The sequence below is a fragment of the Bombyx mandarina genome, chromosome 28, assembly GCF_030267445.1.
Source record: "Bombyx mandarina strain Sakado chromosome 28, ASM3026744v2".
Lineage (NCBI taxonomy): Eukaryota > Metazoa > Arthropoda > Insecta > Lepidoptera > Bombycidae > Bombyx > Bombyx mandarina.
Window position 1 is genome coordinate 557,805 of NC_143233.1, and position 21,293 is coordinate 579,097.

The 21,293-nt window shown below is 36.1% G+C and overlaps 1 protein-coding gene across 2 annotated transcripts; it reads right to left on the reverse strand.

Moving 5' to 3' along the window:
* Nucleotides 1-11,353: 11,353 nt before the first annotated feature.
* Nucleotides 11,354-21,079, reverse strand: LOC114249838 (phytanoyl-CoA dioxygenase, peroxisomal). 2 transcript variants are annotated; one of them, XM_028183546.2, is made up of 8 exons: nt 20,864-21,079; nt 19,444-19,563; nt 18,198-18,306; nt 17,693-17,848; nt 16,746-16,892; nt 15,022-15,165; nt 12,983-13,154; nt 11,354-11,909 (listed from the first exon to the last, which is right to left on the reverse strand). In XM_028183546.2, exons 1-8 carry the CDS (start codon nt 20,896-20,898, stop codon nt 11,887-11,889), a joined length of 906 nt encoding a protein of 301 aa, XP_028039347.2. In that variant the 5' UTR covers nt 20,899-21,079; the 3' UTR covers nt 11,354-11,886. The 2 variants fall into 2 exon arrangements, with proteins under 2 accessions (XP_028039347.2, XP_028039348.2); XM_028183547.2 differs by having other exon boundaries at nt 12,983-13,120; nt 20,864-21,076.
* Nucleotides 21,080-21,293: the final 214 nt, after the last annotated feature.

Here is a 21,293-nt window from a genome sequence, read left to right on the forward strand (position 1 = left end):
ACATAAGTCAACTGACTGTTCCAAAAATATAAAGAAGACTCTAGAAATAAAATGTAACAAGAAGAATGATAGCCAAACACCCTACAAAGAAGTTATGATCAATAATGTTATGGTAAAATCACTTATTGACACTGGCAGTGATGTGAACCTAATGAATGAATCTACATTTACTCAAATACATGGTGACACTTGTAACTACCACCCTGATTTAGTACAAAGTCTGACAGGCATTGGTGACTGTGAGGTGCATACAAGAGGCTCATGTACTCCGAGAATTGAGATTGATGGTTGCCAATGTGAAGCAACGTTCTATATAATTGAAGATGACAAAATACCAGTTGATGTAATAATAGGGAACCCAATATTACAGGACATAGAACTCAGTTTTAAGTCTGGTGTTATTTCTGCTAAAAGAATTTTACAACTCACAATGTTAGAGGATCAGACTGAGGAACCAATGATTATAGGAAATTTCAAATATAAAGATCAGATTGAGAAAATACTGACAGAATATGACCCTGGAAAATGTTCTAAAGAATCCAAAGTTGAATTAAAGTTATTACTTACTGATGAAACCCCAGTGTACCAGAATCCACGACGCCTATCCCCTTTAGAACTAGAAATTGTAGATAAACAAATTAAGGAATGGCTAAAGGATGGTATAATTAAACCAAGTAATTCAGACTTTGCAAGTCCAATAGTACTGGCAAAAAAGAAGAATAAAGGATATCGACTGTGTGTCGACTATCGAAAACTAAACAAAAAGATAATTAAAGAGAGATTTCCTCTTCCACTCATAGAAGACCAGATAGACAGGTTGAAAGACGCTACAATGTTTACAACATTGGACCTGAAAAATGGATTTTTTCATGTTAATGTTTGCAAAGAGAGCCAGAAGTATACATCGTTTGTGACTCCTCGTGCCCAATTCGAATTTCAAAAAATGCCTTTTGGTCTCTCCGTTGGACCCTCTGTGTTCCAGAGATTTGTTAATGATGTGTTTCAGGACCTGATCTTAGATGGTGTGGTGTTGACCTATTTAGATGATTTGATCCTGCCATTTAAACTTCCTAAAGAAGGTATTGAGAAGTTACAAAAAGTTTTATACAGAGCTGAAGAATATGGACTAACTTTCAACTGGAGTAAATGTCAATTTATGCAGAAGAAAATTAACTATCTGGGTTATATCATTGAGGATGGTAAAATCAGTCCATCAAAAGAGAAAGTGACTGCTGTTGCTCGTTTTCCAACCCCACACAATATTAAGACTTTACAATCATTTCTTGGACTTACAGGATATTTCAGAAAATTTATCAAAAATTATTCTCTTATAGCAAGACCGTTAACCAACCTTTTGAAAAAAGGTGTTATTTTCAATTACGACGAAGAATGTGAGAAGGCAGTTGAGACCCTCAGAACTATTATGTGTCAATCACCAGTTTTGCAGATCTACAATCAAGACTTAGAAACCGAACTCCACACTGATGCAAGTGCTGACGGCTATGGAGCTGTATTATTACAAAGAAACCTGAAAGATAATAAGATGCATCCAGTTTACTACATGAGTAGGAAGACTTCACCTGCAGAAAAGAAGTATCATAGTTACTATTTAGAAGTTTTAGCTGTTGTTGAAGCTATCAAGAAATTCAGAGTTTACCTGCTTGGAATCCATTTCAAAATAATCACTGACTGCTCTGCTCTGACAACAACTCTAAAGAAAAAAGACTTACCTCCAAGAGTAGCACGCTGGGCTCTGTTGCTTGAAGAATATAATTACACTATTGAACATAGACCTGGAATAAGAATGAAGCATGCTGACGCTCTCAGTAGACAACCTGTAGAAAACATCTTTATACTTACCGACACAACCGCCCGCCTCCGTAGAGCACAAGATGATGACCTAAAAATAAAACTGATTAAAAAGGTCTTAGAAAAAGAACATTATGATGACTTTATGATTGAAGCTGGAATATTATGGAAAATAAAAGATGGAAAAAAATTAATGGTGGTACCTAAGAAAATGCAAAATGAAATTATTAGAAAAAATCATGACAAGGGACATTTTGGATTAATTAAAACAGAAGAATTGATTTCCAGAAACTATTACTTTGAAAACATGAAAGATAAGATCAAATCAGTATTAGAAAACTGCATAGAGTGTATTTTAATTTCACATAAAAAGGGAAAATCCGAAGGTTTTCTGCATGCCATAGACAAAGGAGACATCTACTTACCATATTGACCATTTGGGACCGTTGACATCAACAAATAAGAATTACAAGTACATATTCACAGTTGTAGATGGGTTCACAAAATTTACATGGATTTACCCAACAAAGACTTTGTCCACTGATGAAGTTATTGACAAACTGAAGATTCAACAACAGACTTTTGGTTCACCACAGAGGATTATTAGTGACAGAAGTACCTCCTTTACATCCAACACTTTTAAAGAATTTTGTGAAACTGAAGGAATCTTACATCACATTATTACTACTGGCCAACCTAGAGGCAATGGTCAGGTTGAGAGAGTCCATCAGATAATAATTGATGCTCTAAGTAAATTATCAGCAGATGATCCCACCAAGTGGTACAAACACATCAGTAATATCCAGAGATGCTTAAATGGTTCATTTCAAAGAAGCATTAAGATGTCACCCTTTGAATTACTGACAGGAGTCAAAATTAATAATAAAAATGAAGCTATCTACAATTTAATTAAGGAAGAGAATCTTAAATTTTTCTGTGATGAAAGAGAAGACTTGAGGAAGAAAGCAAGGGAGAACATACAAAAAATTCAAGATGAGAATAGAAGAAATTTTAACCGAAGACGAAGGAAACCCAGAGAATATGAAGTAGGAAATCTTGTTGCTATCAAGAGGACACAATTTGTGCAAGGCTACAAACTGCATCCAAGATACTTAGGACCTTATGAAGTCGTGAAAAAGAAGAGGAACGACCGTTATGATCTCCAGAGGATTGGTCAAGGTGAAGGACCCCATCACACCAGTAGCTCCGCGGATATGATGAAACCTTGGGTCGCTGATGCTGTCGAGTGTGAGTCATCTGGGACAGACGACTGAGCAGGACGGCCGTGTGGGAATATTTAGGTGTAACCATTGGCCACACCGACCTGACAGATGACAGATGGTGCATGAAGTATAAGTGACAGATTGATTAAGACGAAATAAGAAAAGACGTATATTTTTGTGAACTGATGATTAAATAAAATTTAACAAATTCGCTAATTTCATTGTGCACCGCGATCCCACATATATATACATATATCAGTATAAGTGCAGTAATATAAGAAACTTAATTTTATATCTGTTTTCCGAATAAAGGGCTCTATTATTAGAGATAACAAATCTAAAAGCTCAAAAAACACAGAGCCTGTACTCTGAACTGATCGAGAGTGAACCAGCTTCGGGAACAGTGATCACCACCTCTGAGTGTGACATACCTACAATAGATTTGACTGGTGGTGACTCCGATAGTACACATTCCTCTCGATTAGTTCTTAGTAAGAAAAATTATAAGAGATACACTAAATTAAATAAGTTTATAAATAAAACGCAGCAACTATTGAAATCTAGAAAATCTATTAATTATATAAAAACTATATGCAAAGAACGAAATGCACTGCATACAAAACTAATTATTTCACTTGAAAAATTACAATATGTTCATCACAATCATGAGTTAGAAATAGAAAAGTTAACCTCACAAATAAATTCATTGAAAACAGATTTGGACAGTGTTACTAAAAATTATGAATATGCCCAAAAGGACATATGTGAACATATATCGGTGATGGATAATCTGCTTGATTTATGTAATAATAATAAAGAGCGATTTGAATCTTTGACATTACAATATGCTAATTGCAAATGCCACTGCTCTATATCAGGTTCTCCACTACCAGACCATTCCAATAGTCAAAATCAATATTCTATTTCTACCTGTAAGCCCGTTGTAAACAATATAATTAAACCTTTTCTTACAACAAACATTATTAAAATATTCAGTGATGAACTAGGGAAAAATATGGGTGTAGCGCTGAATGATCTGTGTTCGGGACAATCTGTCATAAATTATTGTATGCCAGGGGCTTCATGTACCCACATCCTTAATAGAATTTTAAATGTGACTCATTGCCCAAACACAACAATAATTATAATGATTGGGAGAAGGGGAAATGCAGATATAAGAGATATAAAATATCAAATAAATCAATTATTAACACTACAGGTGAAAAAGATCATCATGTTTGCATTTCCATTTATTCAGAGTATGCCAGCGGAAAACAAAATGAGACATAGTATTAATGATTTTATGCAAACAATTTCAAATGTAAATAATTATTATGTCATGACACCATGCAAGTCACAAAATATATTTTACACTATTGACATTAATTGCATGATAAAAAATAAATGTATTATTATGACAAAACCTAACAAATACTATTTAGGTAGCTACAATTTTAGACAAGTAGCAAACTCGCTACATTATTTTTTACACATTTATCTAGCCATGAATTTGGCTAATCAACCTACTGCTTCTTTTGAGCAGGAAAAAAATATGACATCTATTAATTTGGAATCCGTTCCAAGCAATTTAAATTAAATACTAAGACAACAGAGTTTACCTCTTGCAGTAAATATGATTTATTTGGACACAGCCCATCAACAAATACTGTTTCTTTGAAAACAACTGTGATCAACCTGGTGCATCAGAACTTACAAGGTTTGATGGGTAAAGAACTTGAAATTGATTTGTTTCTAGATTACAATAAAGTCAACTTTCTATGTGTAACTGAACATTGGCTTAAAAAATATGAATTAAATTGTAATTTTAAAAATCACCAGGTTATGAGTTCCTTCTGCAGAGAGAATGCTATACGAGGAGGCTCTCTTATCATTGTTAATAAAAATTATAAATGTAAGGAACGTAGAGACATTGTGAGCCTCTCTGTGGAACGGATTATTGAAATGGCATGTGTAGAGCTTGAGCAATTCATTGTTGTAAGTGTACAGGCCCCCGAATTCGTTATATGATTCTTTTGAAAATATATTGGAACATGTTTTATTAAAGCTTTCTGTTTCTAATAAACATATTTTTATCTGTGGTGATTTTAATATAAATTTATTAGAAAATACAAATGCCACTATTAGATTCAGAACATTGTTAAAATCATATAACCTTAGCAATTTATTTTCAGAGCCCACAAGAAAAACTAGCACATCGGCAACCTGTATAGATAATATTTTCACAAACGTAAAACCTTTGCATAAATATATTATTAATCATTTAAGTTCAGACCACAGTGGACAATTCATATCTTTTAAAATTAAATCTGTTACAGATGTTAATAGTTCAAGAAACCTACAGTTTGTTCCTATTAATATTAGACGTATGGAGAAGTTTAGAGGTAAAGTTTTGGCAAAAATTGCGAATGTTTGTTATAGTGAAGATCCTAATGTTCACTACATGGATTTATTTAATTGCATTAATGATGAATTTAGTGCCATCTTTACTTCTAAAACTCTGATCTTACATAATAAAAGATCATTCAATGAATGGGCGACTGTTGGAATTCACAAAAGTAGGCAGAGATTATATGACCTTTATCATGAAAAATCATATAATCATAATAAGTCATTTCATGAGTATGTCTGTAAATATTCCAAGCTGTTTAAAAAAGTATGTACATTGGCCAAGTCATTGCACTTAGGCAATCTTATAAAAAATGCACCTGACAAAATTAAAATGACTTGGAATATCATTAATAGGGAGACTGGGAATGTCAGAAACAGCAATGCTGAATCAATTTTGAAAATCAATGATAAGAATCTCATCAAGAAGTGGCCAGTGCTTTTGAGCGGTACTTTGCTGATATCCCAGCTTCTACTACAAAATCTTTAATTTCATCTCCTACCGTCGCCGAATCATTACTGCAAGATCATGTTGATAAATGCAGTGTTAACTTTAAGTTCACAAATATTGCTATAAAGGACATAATTGATAATTTCAAGCTCATTAATATTAAAAAAACTGGTGATTTATGGGGAATATCAATTAAGGTTATAAAATCCATTATTGATATAATCGCACCTTACCTTGCTACAATATTTAATGACTGTATTGATAGTGGTGTGTTTCCTGATCTAATGAAATATAGTAAAATAATACCTCTGTTTAAATCTGGTAGTACTTTTGACCCCACTAACTTTAGACCCATTTCAGTACTACCAACTTTGAGTAAAATTTTTGAAAAAATTATTTTGGAACAGCTTTTGAACCATTTCTATTCCAATAACCTGCTTCATAACAAACAATATGGATTCACTAGAGGCCGTTCGACTATTGATGCAGGTGTAGATCTTATTAAAAATATTTTTCAGGCTTGGGAGGAATCGCATAATGCCCTTGGGGTATTCTGCGACTTATCTAAAGCTTTTGATTGTGTTGAGCATAATACATTGTTGAGGAAATTACACCATTATGGTATTAGGGGCGTTTCATTAGAACTTATTAAATCTTATTTATCCGGAAGAATCCAAAAGGTAGACGTTAAAGGAAAGAGATCTTCCGGTGTCTTACTTAATATGGGTGTTCCTCAGGGTTCCATATTGGGTCCCTTCTTATTTCTTGTGTATATCAATGATTTACCAAAGTTTATTGAAACCCGTCACGAGGTCGTATTATTCGCTGATGATACATCCTTATTGTTTAAAATTAAACGACAATTGGAAGATTATGACGATGTGAATGATGCTATCTCGCGCGTGGTACATTGGTTTAGTGTTAATAATCTGTTATTAAATAACAAAAAACAAAATGTATAAAATTTACCACACCTAATGTTAGACAAGTAGACACTAATATCATTGTAAGTGGAGAGACACTGGAGCTTGTTGATTCGACAGTTTTTCTTGGTATAACAGTTGATTCCAGGCTGCAGTGGGGTCCTCACATATGCAAGTTAGCGAATAGACTTAGTTCTGCAGCGTTTGCGGTAAAAAAAATACGAACGTATACTGATGAAGATACGGCACGTCTAGTTTATTTCAGTTATTTTCATAGTGTTATGTCCTATGGCATTTTGCTATGGGGCAATGCTGCCGATGTCGAAACGATTTTCATCCTGCAGAACAGGGCTATTCGTGCTATTTATAATATGCACCCGAGGGAATCCTTGAGGGACAAGTTTAAGGAAATCAAAATTCTAACTTTAGCGTCCCAATACATTTTTGAAAATTTATTGTACGTGCGTAAAAACATTGTAGAATTCCCCAGAGTCTGCGATTTGCATAATGTGAACACTAGGAACAAACATAGGCTTGCGTTGCCGGCGGCTCGAATTAAGAAAATAAGCAACTCTTTCAGGGGGCTGGGTGTACAGCTTTTCAACAAGATCCCACAAAACGTTCAACTACTACCTGTTCATAGATTTAAGAAAACTGTCAAGGAACGTTTGTGCAACAAGGCATATTATAAAGTTAAGGATTTTTTACTAGATGGCACTACGTGGGAATGAGGCGTTCGCTCCTGGCCTTTTCATTTTTCATTATTATTATTATTTATTTGAATTGTATTTTTTTGACTTGTTTTTTTGTATACTGTAAATATGTTTTCTTGTTTAAAAAAAAAGAAAATAGTTGAGAAAATACAAAAAAAAAAAGCCCGCTGAGTTTGTTTCGCCGGTTCTTCTCAGGACTGTGGCTTTTTTTGGAACCGGTGGTAGAGTTAACATTTTCTTTTACATTTTGACATTCAACAAGTGTGTTTTTGATGACATCCAAGTTGAAATAAATGATTTTGAATTTGAATTGCTCATAACGTGCCACGACGACTTCAAAATAGAGTATTCTAGAGTACTTCTTACGCGCGTACATAAGTACACGCACCCTTTTTTTTTTAGCTAGTGCTTCTCTGTCATTCCGTTTTGAGTCATCCTTACTAATGCAAATTTCAATTTGAGCTATCCTTAATAATGCATAATACAATTTTAGTTCATCATTCTCCTGTCCCTCTCCCAGTCACCTGGGGTCGGCGCAACATGTCATCTCCTTCCATACTCTTCTATCATATACCATTTCTTCCCTCACTCTTTCTTACACATATCGTATCTCACGCAATCCATGCATTTTTTCTTAGGTTTACCTTTTTTATTTTATTGCTTAGATGGGTGGACGAGCTCACAGCCCACCTGATGTTAAGTGGTTACTGGAGCCCATAGACAACGTAAATGCCGCAACCCACCTTGAGATATGAGTGCTCTAGATACCAGTATAGTTACAACGGTTGCCCCACCATTCAAACCGAAACACATTACTGCTTCACGGCTGAAACAGGCCGAGTGGTGGTAGCCCTTCCTCTAAAGCCTTCCACATTATTGCATAATACAATTTTAGTTTTTGGAAGATATTTTTACGAAAACCTGAATCGAGCTAACAATAGGATGAGCTTGCACGCATCAGTGAGCTCGGCACGAGCTGGTTTCAATCCGTGACAGCACTTACAAACAGTCGCACGCGATGGGGCCTCATCTTAAAACGCCAACCAACAAGGCCACAGTGAAAAATAATAATTACTAGTGGCCGGTAGTCGAGATTCGACTATAATTAATTGAAATTATAAGTTTAAACATTATTATGTTCTATTGTCAAACACTATTATATTTCGATAATATTATCACAGTATTCGCCAAAACTGCACTATAGATTAATAATATTAATGACAAACAATATTAATCTATTTTCAATTCGACCACAGACTTTAATCAATAACAAAAGTTTCCCAATTGACAGTAAATAAAGAGTATATTTTTATGTATGTGTTGTGTCAAATACATAGTAGGGTGCGTAATGTTTTCTTGATTGATTTAAGGTATCTTTTATGCATTAATTAAAAAAAATATTAGCACTTCTTCTCTATATTCCCTGTAAGTGTGGAAAATTTCATACTCCTCCGTCCGCGCAATTTTCGTAAAAAGGGATACAAAGTTTTTGCTTTACGTATTAATATATAGATATATTAATACGTGATTTTCCACACTTACAGAGAATATAGAGAAGAAGTGCACAATGCTAATTTTTTTTTTAAATAATGCATAAAAGATACATTAAATCAATAAAGAAAACATTACACACACTACATACCATGTATTTGACGCACACACGCATGCATACTATTTATTGTCAAACTTTTGTTCTTGACGTCTGTTGTCAAATTGAGATTAAATATTGTTTGCCTTTGTTAATATTTTTTATAGTGTGTAGTCTTAGCGAAATTTGTGATTATAGAAGTATAAAATACAATCATAATAGTGTACAAACTTACAATTCCAATTAATTATAGTCGAATTTCGACTACTGCGGGACCTCTAGTAGATAATAATTAATTAAGTTTCATATTTAGTAAAATTATTTTTTGTTAATTAAGTATGATACGATTTAAAGAAATAATTAGCAAGAGGAATAACTATTTAATATTTTTTATCGCGTTGAGCGATGGAGTGATGATTACACTGACAGTACTCCGACAACTGGCAAGTTTTTTAAAACTGCTTTAGCAGTAACGCAAAAAAAAAACTAACTAGATTTGAAAACAAATATAAATTGAAGTCGTCGTGGCCTAAGGGATAAGACGTCCGGTGCATTCGTGTTGAAGCGATGCACCGGTGTTCGAATCTCAGGCGGGTACCAATTTTTCTAATGAAATACGTACTTAACAAAAGTTCACGGTTGATTTCCACAGTGAAGGAATATCATCGTGTAATAAAAATAAAACCTGTAAAATTATAATTTGCGTAATTACTGGTGGCAAGACGTCTTGTGAGTTCGCACGGATGGGTACCACCACCCTGCCTATTTCTGCCGTGAAGCAGTAATGCGTTTCGGCTTGAAGGGTGGGGCAGCCGTTGTAACTATACTTGAGACCTTAGAACTCATATCTCAAGTTGGGTGGCGCATTTACGTTGTAGGTGTCTATGGGCTCCAGTAACCACTTAACACCAGGTGGGCTGTGAGCTCGTCCATCCATCTAAGCAATAAAAACAAAGGGTCGGTGGCATGGACCGTCCGGTACACCGCTACCGGTGGTTCAGTGAGGGTCGTCGACTCGCGGGATTTTTTTAATTTATTTATTAGGCACATAATACACATTACAAGCTTAAAAGATACATAAAGTACAGAAGTAATAAATAATAGTTTAAAAAAACTAAAAAAATACGCTTATAGAAACTTCAACTAAAAAATAGAAAACAAAAAAGCGTGGGGTGCATGGTATCAATAGTTATAAATATTTATGAACAGATATGAGTTGAAGGGTTATTTTGATAATATCCTGAAAAGCACCCCACGCTTTTTTACAATAAAATCATTTTTTCTTACACTATTTTTAATTCGAATTCATTAAAATTTATTTTCTATTTTTTAGCTGGATTTTCTACAAAAGCGTATTTTTTTGTTTTTTTTTAAATAATTTTTTTTTTTTAGTTAAATTTATATTTTTTAAATATTGAATTGTCATCGGTCTTTAATAAGTATGCCAAATATCGAGTTAATCCGTTTTGAAGGGGGTCAATGCATGTTCAAAGATTCCGTAACATATATATATATATATATATATACGTCTGAAGCTAATAAAAGCGTATTAAAAAGAAACAAAATCTAGCTTGCAACATAAGCCATCTTAACATAACAGGACCAGAGTGATTAGTGCGAGTTGGAACGAAGTTCCTTATCGCGCGTTGTGAAAGGGGGCTAGACAGAAAAAATTCTTACGAAAAGTTGTCACGACACTTTTTAGATCCGTCATTCTGACCAATCAACGTGTAGGCGCTTATCGCGTGACTTTGCTCGTATCCGATTGGTCCGCGTAAAGAGTACAGTTTCTCGAGATAGCGTTTCAACAATAGTAATTTAGTTCATAGTATTGTTTTCTTCTTCTTCATAATGCCGTAATTTATTATTATAACTTTAAAAAAAAATTACAATTCCTTCACTAATTAATCGAAAGGAACTTCGTTCCATCCGGGTGTCCCTTCACACCTCTCAGGTTTTTTTTTAACGTTCTCGATAGAGTGAAAGTTAACTCATATTAATTGTATGGAATGGAATCGTTTGCGTACGTTTGCCGCTAGGGGCGCTGTTCCAACTGCATACAAAATTGGGTTAACTTTTACGCTATCGAGAACGTTAAGAAACTCGCACTAAGCACAGAGCTGTATGCAACCGAACAGTAAGCCGGTTTGAGCGGCAGGTCGGCTTCCAAGCAACAGACGGTGGGGCGACAATATCGAATCTCGTTGTCCAAACAGGAATACAAAAATTAAAACAATAACTTTGTTATATATACATATATTTTTTTATTACATAACTTTAACACTATCACAGTACAGTTCCGTCCCAAAACTAATATAATAATTTTTACAATCATTAATTAAACCCATTTAATAACAATAGCATAGATTCTGTTACAAAAACAAAATATTACAATGTACCCGATTAATAACCCATTACAGCGCCATCTATCCGCCCAGATGTAATCTTGCAAGTTTTCGTTGCTGGTAATGCAGTAGACGACCCCGCGGTCCTCCTTACGTTATATGCTTACATGATTGAATGTGCCCATCTAATAACTTTTTCTATTACAGCGCCATCTATCCGTCACAGTTGTAAGCATGCAAGTTTTGGCTGCTTGTAGTGCGGCAGACGATCGCGCAGTCTATCTGATGTTACGTGCTCACAAGATGTCAGAGACACGATAGATGGAGCTTCAATACAACTAGCTAATCCAAAATAATCTCATATTCGTATAAAAATATAAATTTCTTAATGTATTGCTTACAAATTCGATCTCACACCTTTGACTTGTTTACTTTTGTATCTCCAGATGTCCTGAAAACCAGAAACATATTAATATGTGTGATGTTTAATTGTTTTTGAAGTGAAACTTCTTTGGAATCGTGATTTCAAAGTCGATGAAACGAAAAAAGAAGTCCATAGAGACACAAACACATAAATGTATAGGATTCAGCCGCGGAGAGAATGAGATAGAACACATTAGACGTTCTCGGTCTCCTCTTTGTGCGACTCTTCGTAGCATCCCCACTGTCGTCTACTAAACATTGTCCATATGTATGCTCCTGCGGGATTGCCAGTATATCTATGTCTTATTTATAAGTTTCACTTCTACCGTGTGTGACTTGCACACAAACACACACTTATTTATTATTTGACAACACCGGACATGCTTCCGGTCTATCTGATTTGAATTGATTAATTCAGCTCGGAAATATGTATAAAAAAACCTCAATAGCTCATGTCGGGTCTAAGAATAACACATTTAATACCAACATCGGATTGTGATTTGATTCTTAGCGAATAAAAAGTATTCTTTGGTCGATTTACAAGCCCACTGAGTTTCTCGCCGGATCTTCTCAGTGGGTCGCGTTTCCGATCCGGTGGTAGATTTAAGCACGGGTCTCGCTAGGGCCAGTGTTAGCAACACTCCGGTTTGAGCCCTGTGAGATCACCTACTAGTTCGGTGAATCTAAAATAACTCATTGAGATTATTAGAATAGGTAGAAAAAATGAGGTCGATTTTTTTTGTTTGTTAAGCTATTGCATAGTTTTTATGCTTTGAGCGCGGCGACCAAATCGAGAAATTCCGTAACGAAAATAAAATCTAACACCTAAGGGGACAGTTAATGTTTTGCTTTTGTTAATATTTATAAATATAGCGTGGTTTTATTTTTTTATTGTCTAATTATAATTGCATAAGTTGATAAAATATACTATGCAATAGCTTTATCGCGGCAGTCCCCCGAGTGCCACACGTTTTTTTTTGTATTGCTTTTGTAGGCAGACGATGCGGCCCACCTGATGGTGAGTAGTTATCGTCGCCCATGGACTTCAACAATGTTAGGAACATGATTATGATTCGTTTAAGTGTGGTCCCCGGCGCGCACCTGGTAGGTGACTCGGAGTCCCCGGCGGGTGGCGGCGGCCTGCACGTCGGCGGCGAGGCGCTGCTGCTCGGAGCCGCGCACGTCCACGTACCCGCACGCGCTGCTCGCGAAGTGCACCGTGATCGCCTTCCGGTGCCGCTGTGCGACAAACGTGAGGATATACTGCACCTGCCTTTTTAATACGCCAATGTCGGTCCCAATGCCGACAACGGGCGGCGGTCTACGAACCACAACTAAGGCTTGAGTGGTCCAGAGGAACTAATGCCCGTATCTTTAGACGTTTCGTAAAATAGTCCTCCACTCTTAACTCATCCGATGATGCTCGAGCATTCCTCCCAAACTTACTCGAGTTTGGTATTTTTAGTCGACCATTACAATATTCCTCAACTGTCCTCGAGTGAGGTAATAATTATGAAAATTTGATCAAGCTAGCATCAAACCCATAGAGTTCTGTAGTCTATGGTCATTGTTTAATGTCAAAGTCGAGCTGCCGCTGTCTGTTTGACACTAGATGAACTTGTTTAATGTTTTGGTTGCTGAGTTATTCGTAAATATGTGTGCGTGCGGTAAATCTGAAAGTGTATTATTTATTTTCTAACCTATTATTATTTTAGATTTCGGATCCGGCTTTGTATTTTTATTCGCCGCTTTTGTGTGATTTTGGTTGCATCGTGTTGTTGAAGTGCTTTTCCACAACCACCAGTTTATTATTATATAAATAAAACTTATAATCGCATTGACTTTATTTATCAGGTAGTAAGCAAAATATGTCTCTTATGTAGGTAAATAAAATAAAGAGTTTCAAATGTCTAACTTCGAACTATTTACTTTATCAATAAATATTATCAAAATTAAATTATCAAAATACGCGGGAATCATGCACAGATCCAGGCCATTACACAACAATATCATATATTTCCATTTGCGGTCCACATACTATTTGGACATTGATAGAAAACCAGCCTTGAGGAACGTTGACTTGACAGTTCGTTTACTTCACTCCGGTTAGGAAAATTTTCAAAGGACGTTTAAGTGCAGCTTATTTTTACGACTGAGCATACCAACACGCGCGTTGGAGGTTGAGTCGAGGCGAGTTAAGCTCGTGTAAACGACTAAAGATACGGGGGTAAGTCGCCTCTGAAATTCTGCTGTGGAAGGACGCGTGAACCCACCACTAGCAATTTTCCCAAGAAAACCTTTACGTATGTATTCCGTAAAGATCTTCCATCCTCAGCACTGAGGAACATGACGCACGGAAGAGGATTAACTTCAGAAGTATGTATGTAACAGAATATTTCAACATGATTTTGACCCCCTTCAAAACGTCGGATTAACTCGATATTTGGTATACTTATTAAGAAACGAAGACAATTTAATATAAAATTATTTTTTTTGAAAAAATTGAATTTCCACTAAAAAATGAAGTATAAATAATAGTTAAAAAAAACTATAATAACAAAATACGTTTTTAATCGAAAATCCAACTAAAAATAGAAAATAAATTTTAATAAATTTGAATTAAAAATAGTGTAAGAATATTTTTTTTCTTGTGGGGATATTATGACCTGGTAACTAAGACCTTTTAAGTTTTTTTTTTAATTGCTAAATGGGTGGACGAGCTCACAGCCCACCTGGTGTTAAGTGATTACTGGAGCCCATAGAACTTCTACAACGTAAATGCGCCACCCACCTTGAGATATAAGTTCTAAGGTCTCAGTATAGTTACAACAGCTGCCCACCCTTCAAACCGAAACGCATTACTGCTCACGGCAAAAATAGGCAAAGCGGTAGTACCTACCCGTCCGGACTCACAAGACGTCCTACCACCAGTAATTACGCAAATTATAATTTTGTTGTTCTTTCGCCGTGGAAGTCAATCGTGAACATTTTGTGAAGTACGTATTTCGTTAGAAAAATTGGTACCCGCCTGCGGGATTCGAGCACCGGTGCATCGCTCAACACGAACGCAACGGACGTGTTATCCTTTAGGCCACGACGACTGCCCGGGCGACAGCGGGCGCGGCGGGCTGGGTGAGTACCTGGGTGCGGTTGGGTCCGGAGCCGTGGAGCAGGCGCGGGTGCAGCAGCACGGTGTCCCCGGGGGCCATGTCCAGGGAGACACGGGCGTGCTCCGGTGCGAGCGTCTCTTCGTTCAAAATCCCGTGGTACAGTTTACCGGCCTCCTGAAAATTTTGTTTATCTATACTAATATACTAGCTTTACTGGTGGTAGGACCTCTTGTGAGTCCGCGCGGGTAGGTACTACCGCTTTGCTTATTTCTGCCGCGAAGCAGTAATGCGTTTCGGTCTGAAGGGTGGGACAGCCGTTGTAACTATACTGAGATCTTAGAACTTATATCTCAAGGTGGGTGTCGGCATTTACGTTGTAGATGTCTATGGGCTGCAGTAACCACTTAACACCAGGTGGGCTGTGAGCTCGTCCACCCATCGAAACAATAAATAAACAAATAAAAAATTTGATTTTTACGGATGTTCCGTTATAACTACTGAACCATGCATCCGATTGACTTGAAACTTGGTATCCATGTAGAAAATACATGTACTTTATAGGTAGGTTAATATTTATATGAGTGTTGGACTCCCTACACCAGTTGCGGGGGCGTTAATGATGAGAATCTTTGTGGGGGTGAGAAATAATAATGTTAATTTTAAATGCCCAGCGAAGCGGACGGGTACAGTTAGTCTTTTATAATATCAGTCGCTGTAAATGATGAAATACTTATTTACGTGTCCCAGTTTAACCACTTCATTTTTTAAATTGAAAACGTATCAAAAAATTAAAAAAAACAAAATAGATGTTTATGAAAAAAGTCCATATGTGGCCCTTTAATGTAGAATCGAATGCATAAAGAGATTAAAAATTAAAAAAATGAACAATCGTACATATTATATGTGCTGATGTTCCTGTAGACCAGTGTTTCCCAACCTTTTTTGTGCCATGCCCCAATGTAAAGTTTCTAAAATTTTTATGCCCCCCTACTTCATTTTTAACATAAAAAAATGATTTTTTCACTTAAGAAACATAAATGATAGGTTTTAGAAAGAAATCACTATGAAATTGTTATCAAAACACAGTAAACAATATTTCAAAACATATAACAAAAAAAAGTGAAATTCAAATTATTTTAATCCAAATTTTCTATATTAATTTAGTGCGACTGCCCCCCTTTATTATCGTGAGCCCTACGTTGGGAAACACCGCTATAGAGAGTAATGTCACATACAGCCATTATATACAAGTGAGACTTGGAGCTCGTGTCTCTATAGTGATGTCTGTGGACTGCACAGTAATAATACAATACAAGGCTGTCTTCGTTACTCCGATCGAGTTTCTTTTTTTATATCTGTAGCAGCGTTATTGTAGTCAAAAAAAAATTAGTAAAAATAATTATATGATCACTAGGCCAACACTAGTCTAGAATAGTCTACAAAAATACAAATTAATTATTTTTTTCTATTTATTAATGTAGTGCATGTAGTATTTATTAATGCAATTTCTATTTATTTATCACAAGTGCCATGATAATCAGAAGATATGTATGTGACTCTGGCTCATAGTCAGCATTGCTGTACCGACTGCCAGGCAACTTGCCACCTCTCTCCTTGAACATCTATTGTATCATACTTTTCCTCTCCCTCTCACCTTAACCTTTAAATGTGTGAACACTACAGATATTTTGTTCCCAATCTATGATTGGTCTCTGGTCTAACGAATAAATCCAACTCCCTAACTGTCAACTCACCGGCACATCACCATGGGGGTATAGAATATCTTGCTTATGAGACTTTGGAATGACATACAGACAGCCATTATCCTTATTGACATGGTCCACTGCAGTCCATGAGCCTATGATCTTATCCACAGGTCTGATCGGGAAATAGAATAAATCCTGAAAACATTTATGGACATTAAAAAATATATATATTTCAAATGTTTCTAGTTATTGGAAGTTCAGCATCAATATAGTGCAGTTTCCCCTTCAAGTACTTTCAGTTTTTTTTTCTAAATTGTCAACAAAGCTTGTATAAACTTGTGTATGTAGACTCATTTCATTAATGTTTGATGTCATCACACTATGGTAGGTGATCAATCTATAATCATGTCAAAACAAATCTCTAAGATTATACTGCAGAAGGGGTATGAACTTTACTTGTGTATAATGACGGTCCCTACGTATAAAGAGTCATGTCCAAAATCACATTTTTTTATTAGTTCATAATCATTTTTTTCCGTTTTTATTCATTCATTTTTGTTCCTAATCAATTCATTACCACATATATCTTTTATTTTATAATTAATATTTCAAAGGATAAAAAGACGTATAAGATGTTAACTTCTAAAACAAAAATACTTTGTTGATGTAGATACAGTCATCTTTATATTAAGTTTTATACGGTCTTAAAAATTTTTAATATATTATTATTTAATAGTTGTGGTAGACATAGTGATTTAACTAATTTTCCGGGAAAATCGAGGATATTACAAATAATTATTATACCATTAGAACCGGCCTAAATAGAATACTTGAAATCAATACTAAAAAGATAGAAGTTACTTTTATGATTTAATTACACATGAGATTTGAAACTTTAAAACACTCTCCTGTAAACCAGCATTTTTGACATGACGTTTTGTAGGTAGAGGCCTTTGATATGGACATGGTCACTCAAGAGGGTACTCAATATTCACCTGGTGCGGCGGATGTCTGGCGGTACCTGGGGGTTTGTTGATGAACATGCTGTGAATAGCGGTTATGTCATCACCAATGAACTGCGAGATCACATCCAATAGTCTGGGATGTTCACCATAGGTCATGAACACATCATCATATAAGATTTCTTGGAGCTGAAAAAGTTTATATTTCAATTGTTGCTCATCACATTTAGAGGGTTCGGTGTCTATGAGGGCTCATAATTTGTTATTAGCTGTTATTTAATTAAAAGTGAGACTGATATTTCACATTTCAAGGTAAGTGAGGAAAATAGTCTGTCCATGAGGGTGACTAGGAATCACATCCACAATGATAAGGTTTAAAAAAATGTTTTGCCATTCCTAAGCTACGTCACACTTATGGATATGCTTCTGTTTAGTCTTCGGTTTATATTTATTAATCTTTTGGTGTATTAAATCCTTTTTTAACAATATTAGTTTCAAGTTTATAGAGCTCTACAACATTTATAATTTATATGGTTACCTTATTAATGTATTCTTCAGGTTTTAAGTTCTTCTCAAAAAGTGCCTGTTCTTTGACAATCATAACGGGGCTGTCAACTATTCCTTTGCATATTTGTAGAAAGCGCTGTCTGAATAAATGAACACAACTAATTGCAGTTGGAAATGCATGAGCTGGTAGTTTTTTTTTTTTAATGTTTAGATGGGTGGACGAGCTCACATACCACCTGGTGTTAAGTGGTTACTGGAGCCCATAGACATCGCAACGTAAATGCGCCACCCACCTTGGGATATAAGTTCTAAGGTCTCAGTATAGTTACAACAGCTGCCCACCCTTCAAACCGAAACGCATTACTGCTTCACGGCAAAAATAGGTAGGGTGGTGGTACCTACCCGTGCGGACTCACAAGAGGTCCTACCACCAGTAATTACAGAAATTATAATTTTGCGGGTTTGATTTTTATTATACGATGTTATTCCTTCACCGTGGAAGTCAATCGTGAACATTTGTTAAGTACGTATTTCATTAGAAAAATTGCTACCCGCCTGCGGGATTCGAACACCGGTGTGTTGCTAGATATGATGCACCGGACGCCTTATCCTTTGGGCCACGACAACTTATATAAGTAATGTGAGCACTCACTTTAAAATCAGATTTGTGAGTTTTTTTTTTCTACCTATTCACTGGTAGCCTAAGGGGCTATTCTAGTTATGCTCGAACGCGTAGGTAAGCTCATGAGATAAGCCTGAGAGAATTTGCTAAACTAGCCCGAGCAACAGCAGTGCTTCGCAGAATCTACCACCAGATCGGAATCGCGACCCACTGAGAAGATCCGGCGAGAAACTCAATGGGCTGTGTCTATGGTTTAGTTAGCTCGTTGAAATCTTCAAACTCGAGTTCGACGAGGAGACAGATTTGTGATGTCTATGAACTCTGGCATCCAATTAAAATGATAAGTTAGTGCATTGAACTGTAAGTGCAATAAAAAAATAAAAAAATCTCTGTGATTGCAATATATGTATGTAGATAGATTGGCAGTGATACATGTGTGGCGGGTAGCCGTCACACATTCAGACGATTGTTCATTGGAGCAATATCATAAGCTTTGGTTCAAGTCACAATAAAGATAAAATAAATAGTTTCAGAAAATGAATGTATCTCATATACTCAATATATTAATAATCATTAAGCAACATCATACAGCAGCCAAAGGTTTTCAAGATTTAACTATGTTTAATAGAAACTATATACAATAAATATTACCCACTTGTAACTATATAATGAAGTGAAATCAATTAATTCCTTGATTACTAGATACCCATTCTCCCAATAGAATGATTTTTGTTCCTCTGACAGTCTGTAGTTCTGTGGCAGCTCTGAGAACACTCTGTAAAATACATCTAAGTTATAATAAAAGAGCTTATTAGTAATACAAGTAATTATGCTTAGTTTGATAAATAATCTCTGGTTATTGGCTTCAGGTAGAGTGTCTCTCACAACCTCCTGAGACCAGAGCAGTTTATTCATACTGTCTGGAGCTACTGTATTCATCCACAGTGGAAATGAAGACCCCTTCAGTTTTTTCCGAGGAGTATGATATGTCTTTCTTCAAATGAGCCTGAAGTCCACAATAGTATTAAGTGGCTTGTCTAGGCCCCTACTATAGGTGTTTTACATGAGCGACGGTGACCACTTACCTTCAGGTGGGCCGTGTACACACTTTGTCTACAAAGGAAATAAAAAAAAAATATTTACAAGGAGATATTTCTCAAATAAAAGCATTGGTCACATATAATAAATAGTTACAAAAACTTATCGTTATTCAATATTGCACAGTGAGTAACCCAAGCTAGTATTTCTAATATTTTCTTGAGTTAGTAGTATTTTTTCCAGTTTCACTACCAGAAACATACTCGAATACCAAGTATAAGTCATATCAGTTCAAAATTTTAAAGTCGTTATATTGATCAGTTCAATCAGAATTTTTACGCAGATTTCGGGGTGCAATTTTCAGAGTCAACAGGTCCACATTGAGTCTCATGAACTCTCCCATCAAACGGTGCATTTTTATTTTTTTATTGCTTAGATGGATAGACGAGCTCACAGCCCACCTGGTGTTAAGTGGTTACTGGAGCCCATAGACATCTCGAACGTAAATGCGACACCCACCTTGAGATATAAGTTCTAAGATCTCAGTAAGTTACAACGACTGTCCTACCCTTCAGACCGAAACGCATTACTGCTTCACGGCAAAAATAGGCAGGGCGGTGGTACCTACCCTCCGGTCACCGTTCTCGTCGAACCCGTCGCTCGCGACGAAGGGCTCGACGAGTAAATTAACCCTCAGACAGTGGGTCGCGTTTCCGATCCGGTGGTAGATTCTGCGAAGCACAGTTCTTGCTAGGGTTTGTGTTAGCAACTTCGTCAGGTTTGAGCCCCGTGAGCTCACCTACTATTCCGCTGGTTCCGCTGGAATAGCCTCTCAAGGCAACCAGCTTAGGTAGGATAAAAAAAAAATAGGTACCTACCCGCGCGGACTCACAAGAGGTCCTACCACCAGTAAAATTAAGTTGGAATATCGCCTTAGGCTACCGGCGATTACGCAGGGAACAATATAGCCTCGACCTACTGCACCACAACATGATATCATACGATGTTCAGATAAACAAAATGATGTAGATACTTACGGATTAGGTAGAACTTTTAAACCTTTTAAAGGCATTTTGTAGTTTTTAACTAATATACGTTTTAATTAATTAAAAGCAACTTCCAAACTAAGAATTATTCACACAGAACTCGGAAATTTTTTGTTCAATGTAGGTACCTACGTAATACGCATAATTAGTACACTCACAATACATTTAATACACTTGTTTTTATGTGAATTAAGTGATAAAACCAGGGGGGTGCAACTCCCATACAAAGGAAAATAACATACAACTAGCGTCATCTTACTCCTGTGGCGACGTCATTTTTGTAACTTTTAGGCATTAATGATCTAATAAACTCACTAGATGGCAGATATGAGTTCTGACTCAATAAAAAATGTAGCGTACTTTGAAGCAGTGCTTCCACTTTTAGGGAATTCTCCCTTTTTTAGGGAAAAATAGCTGATAT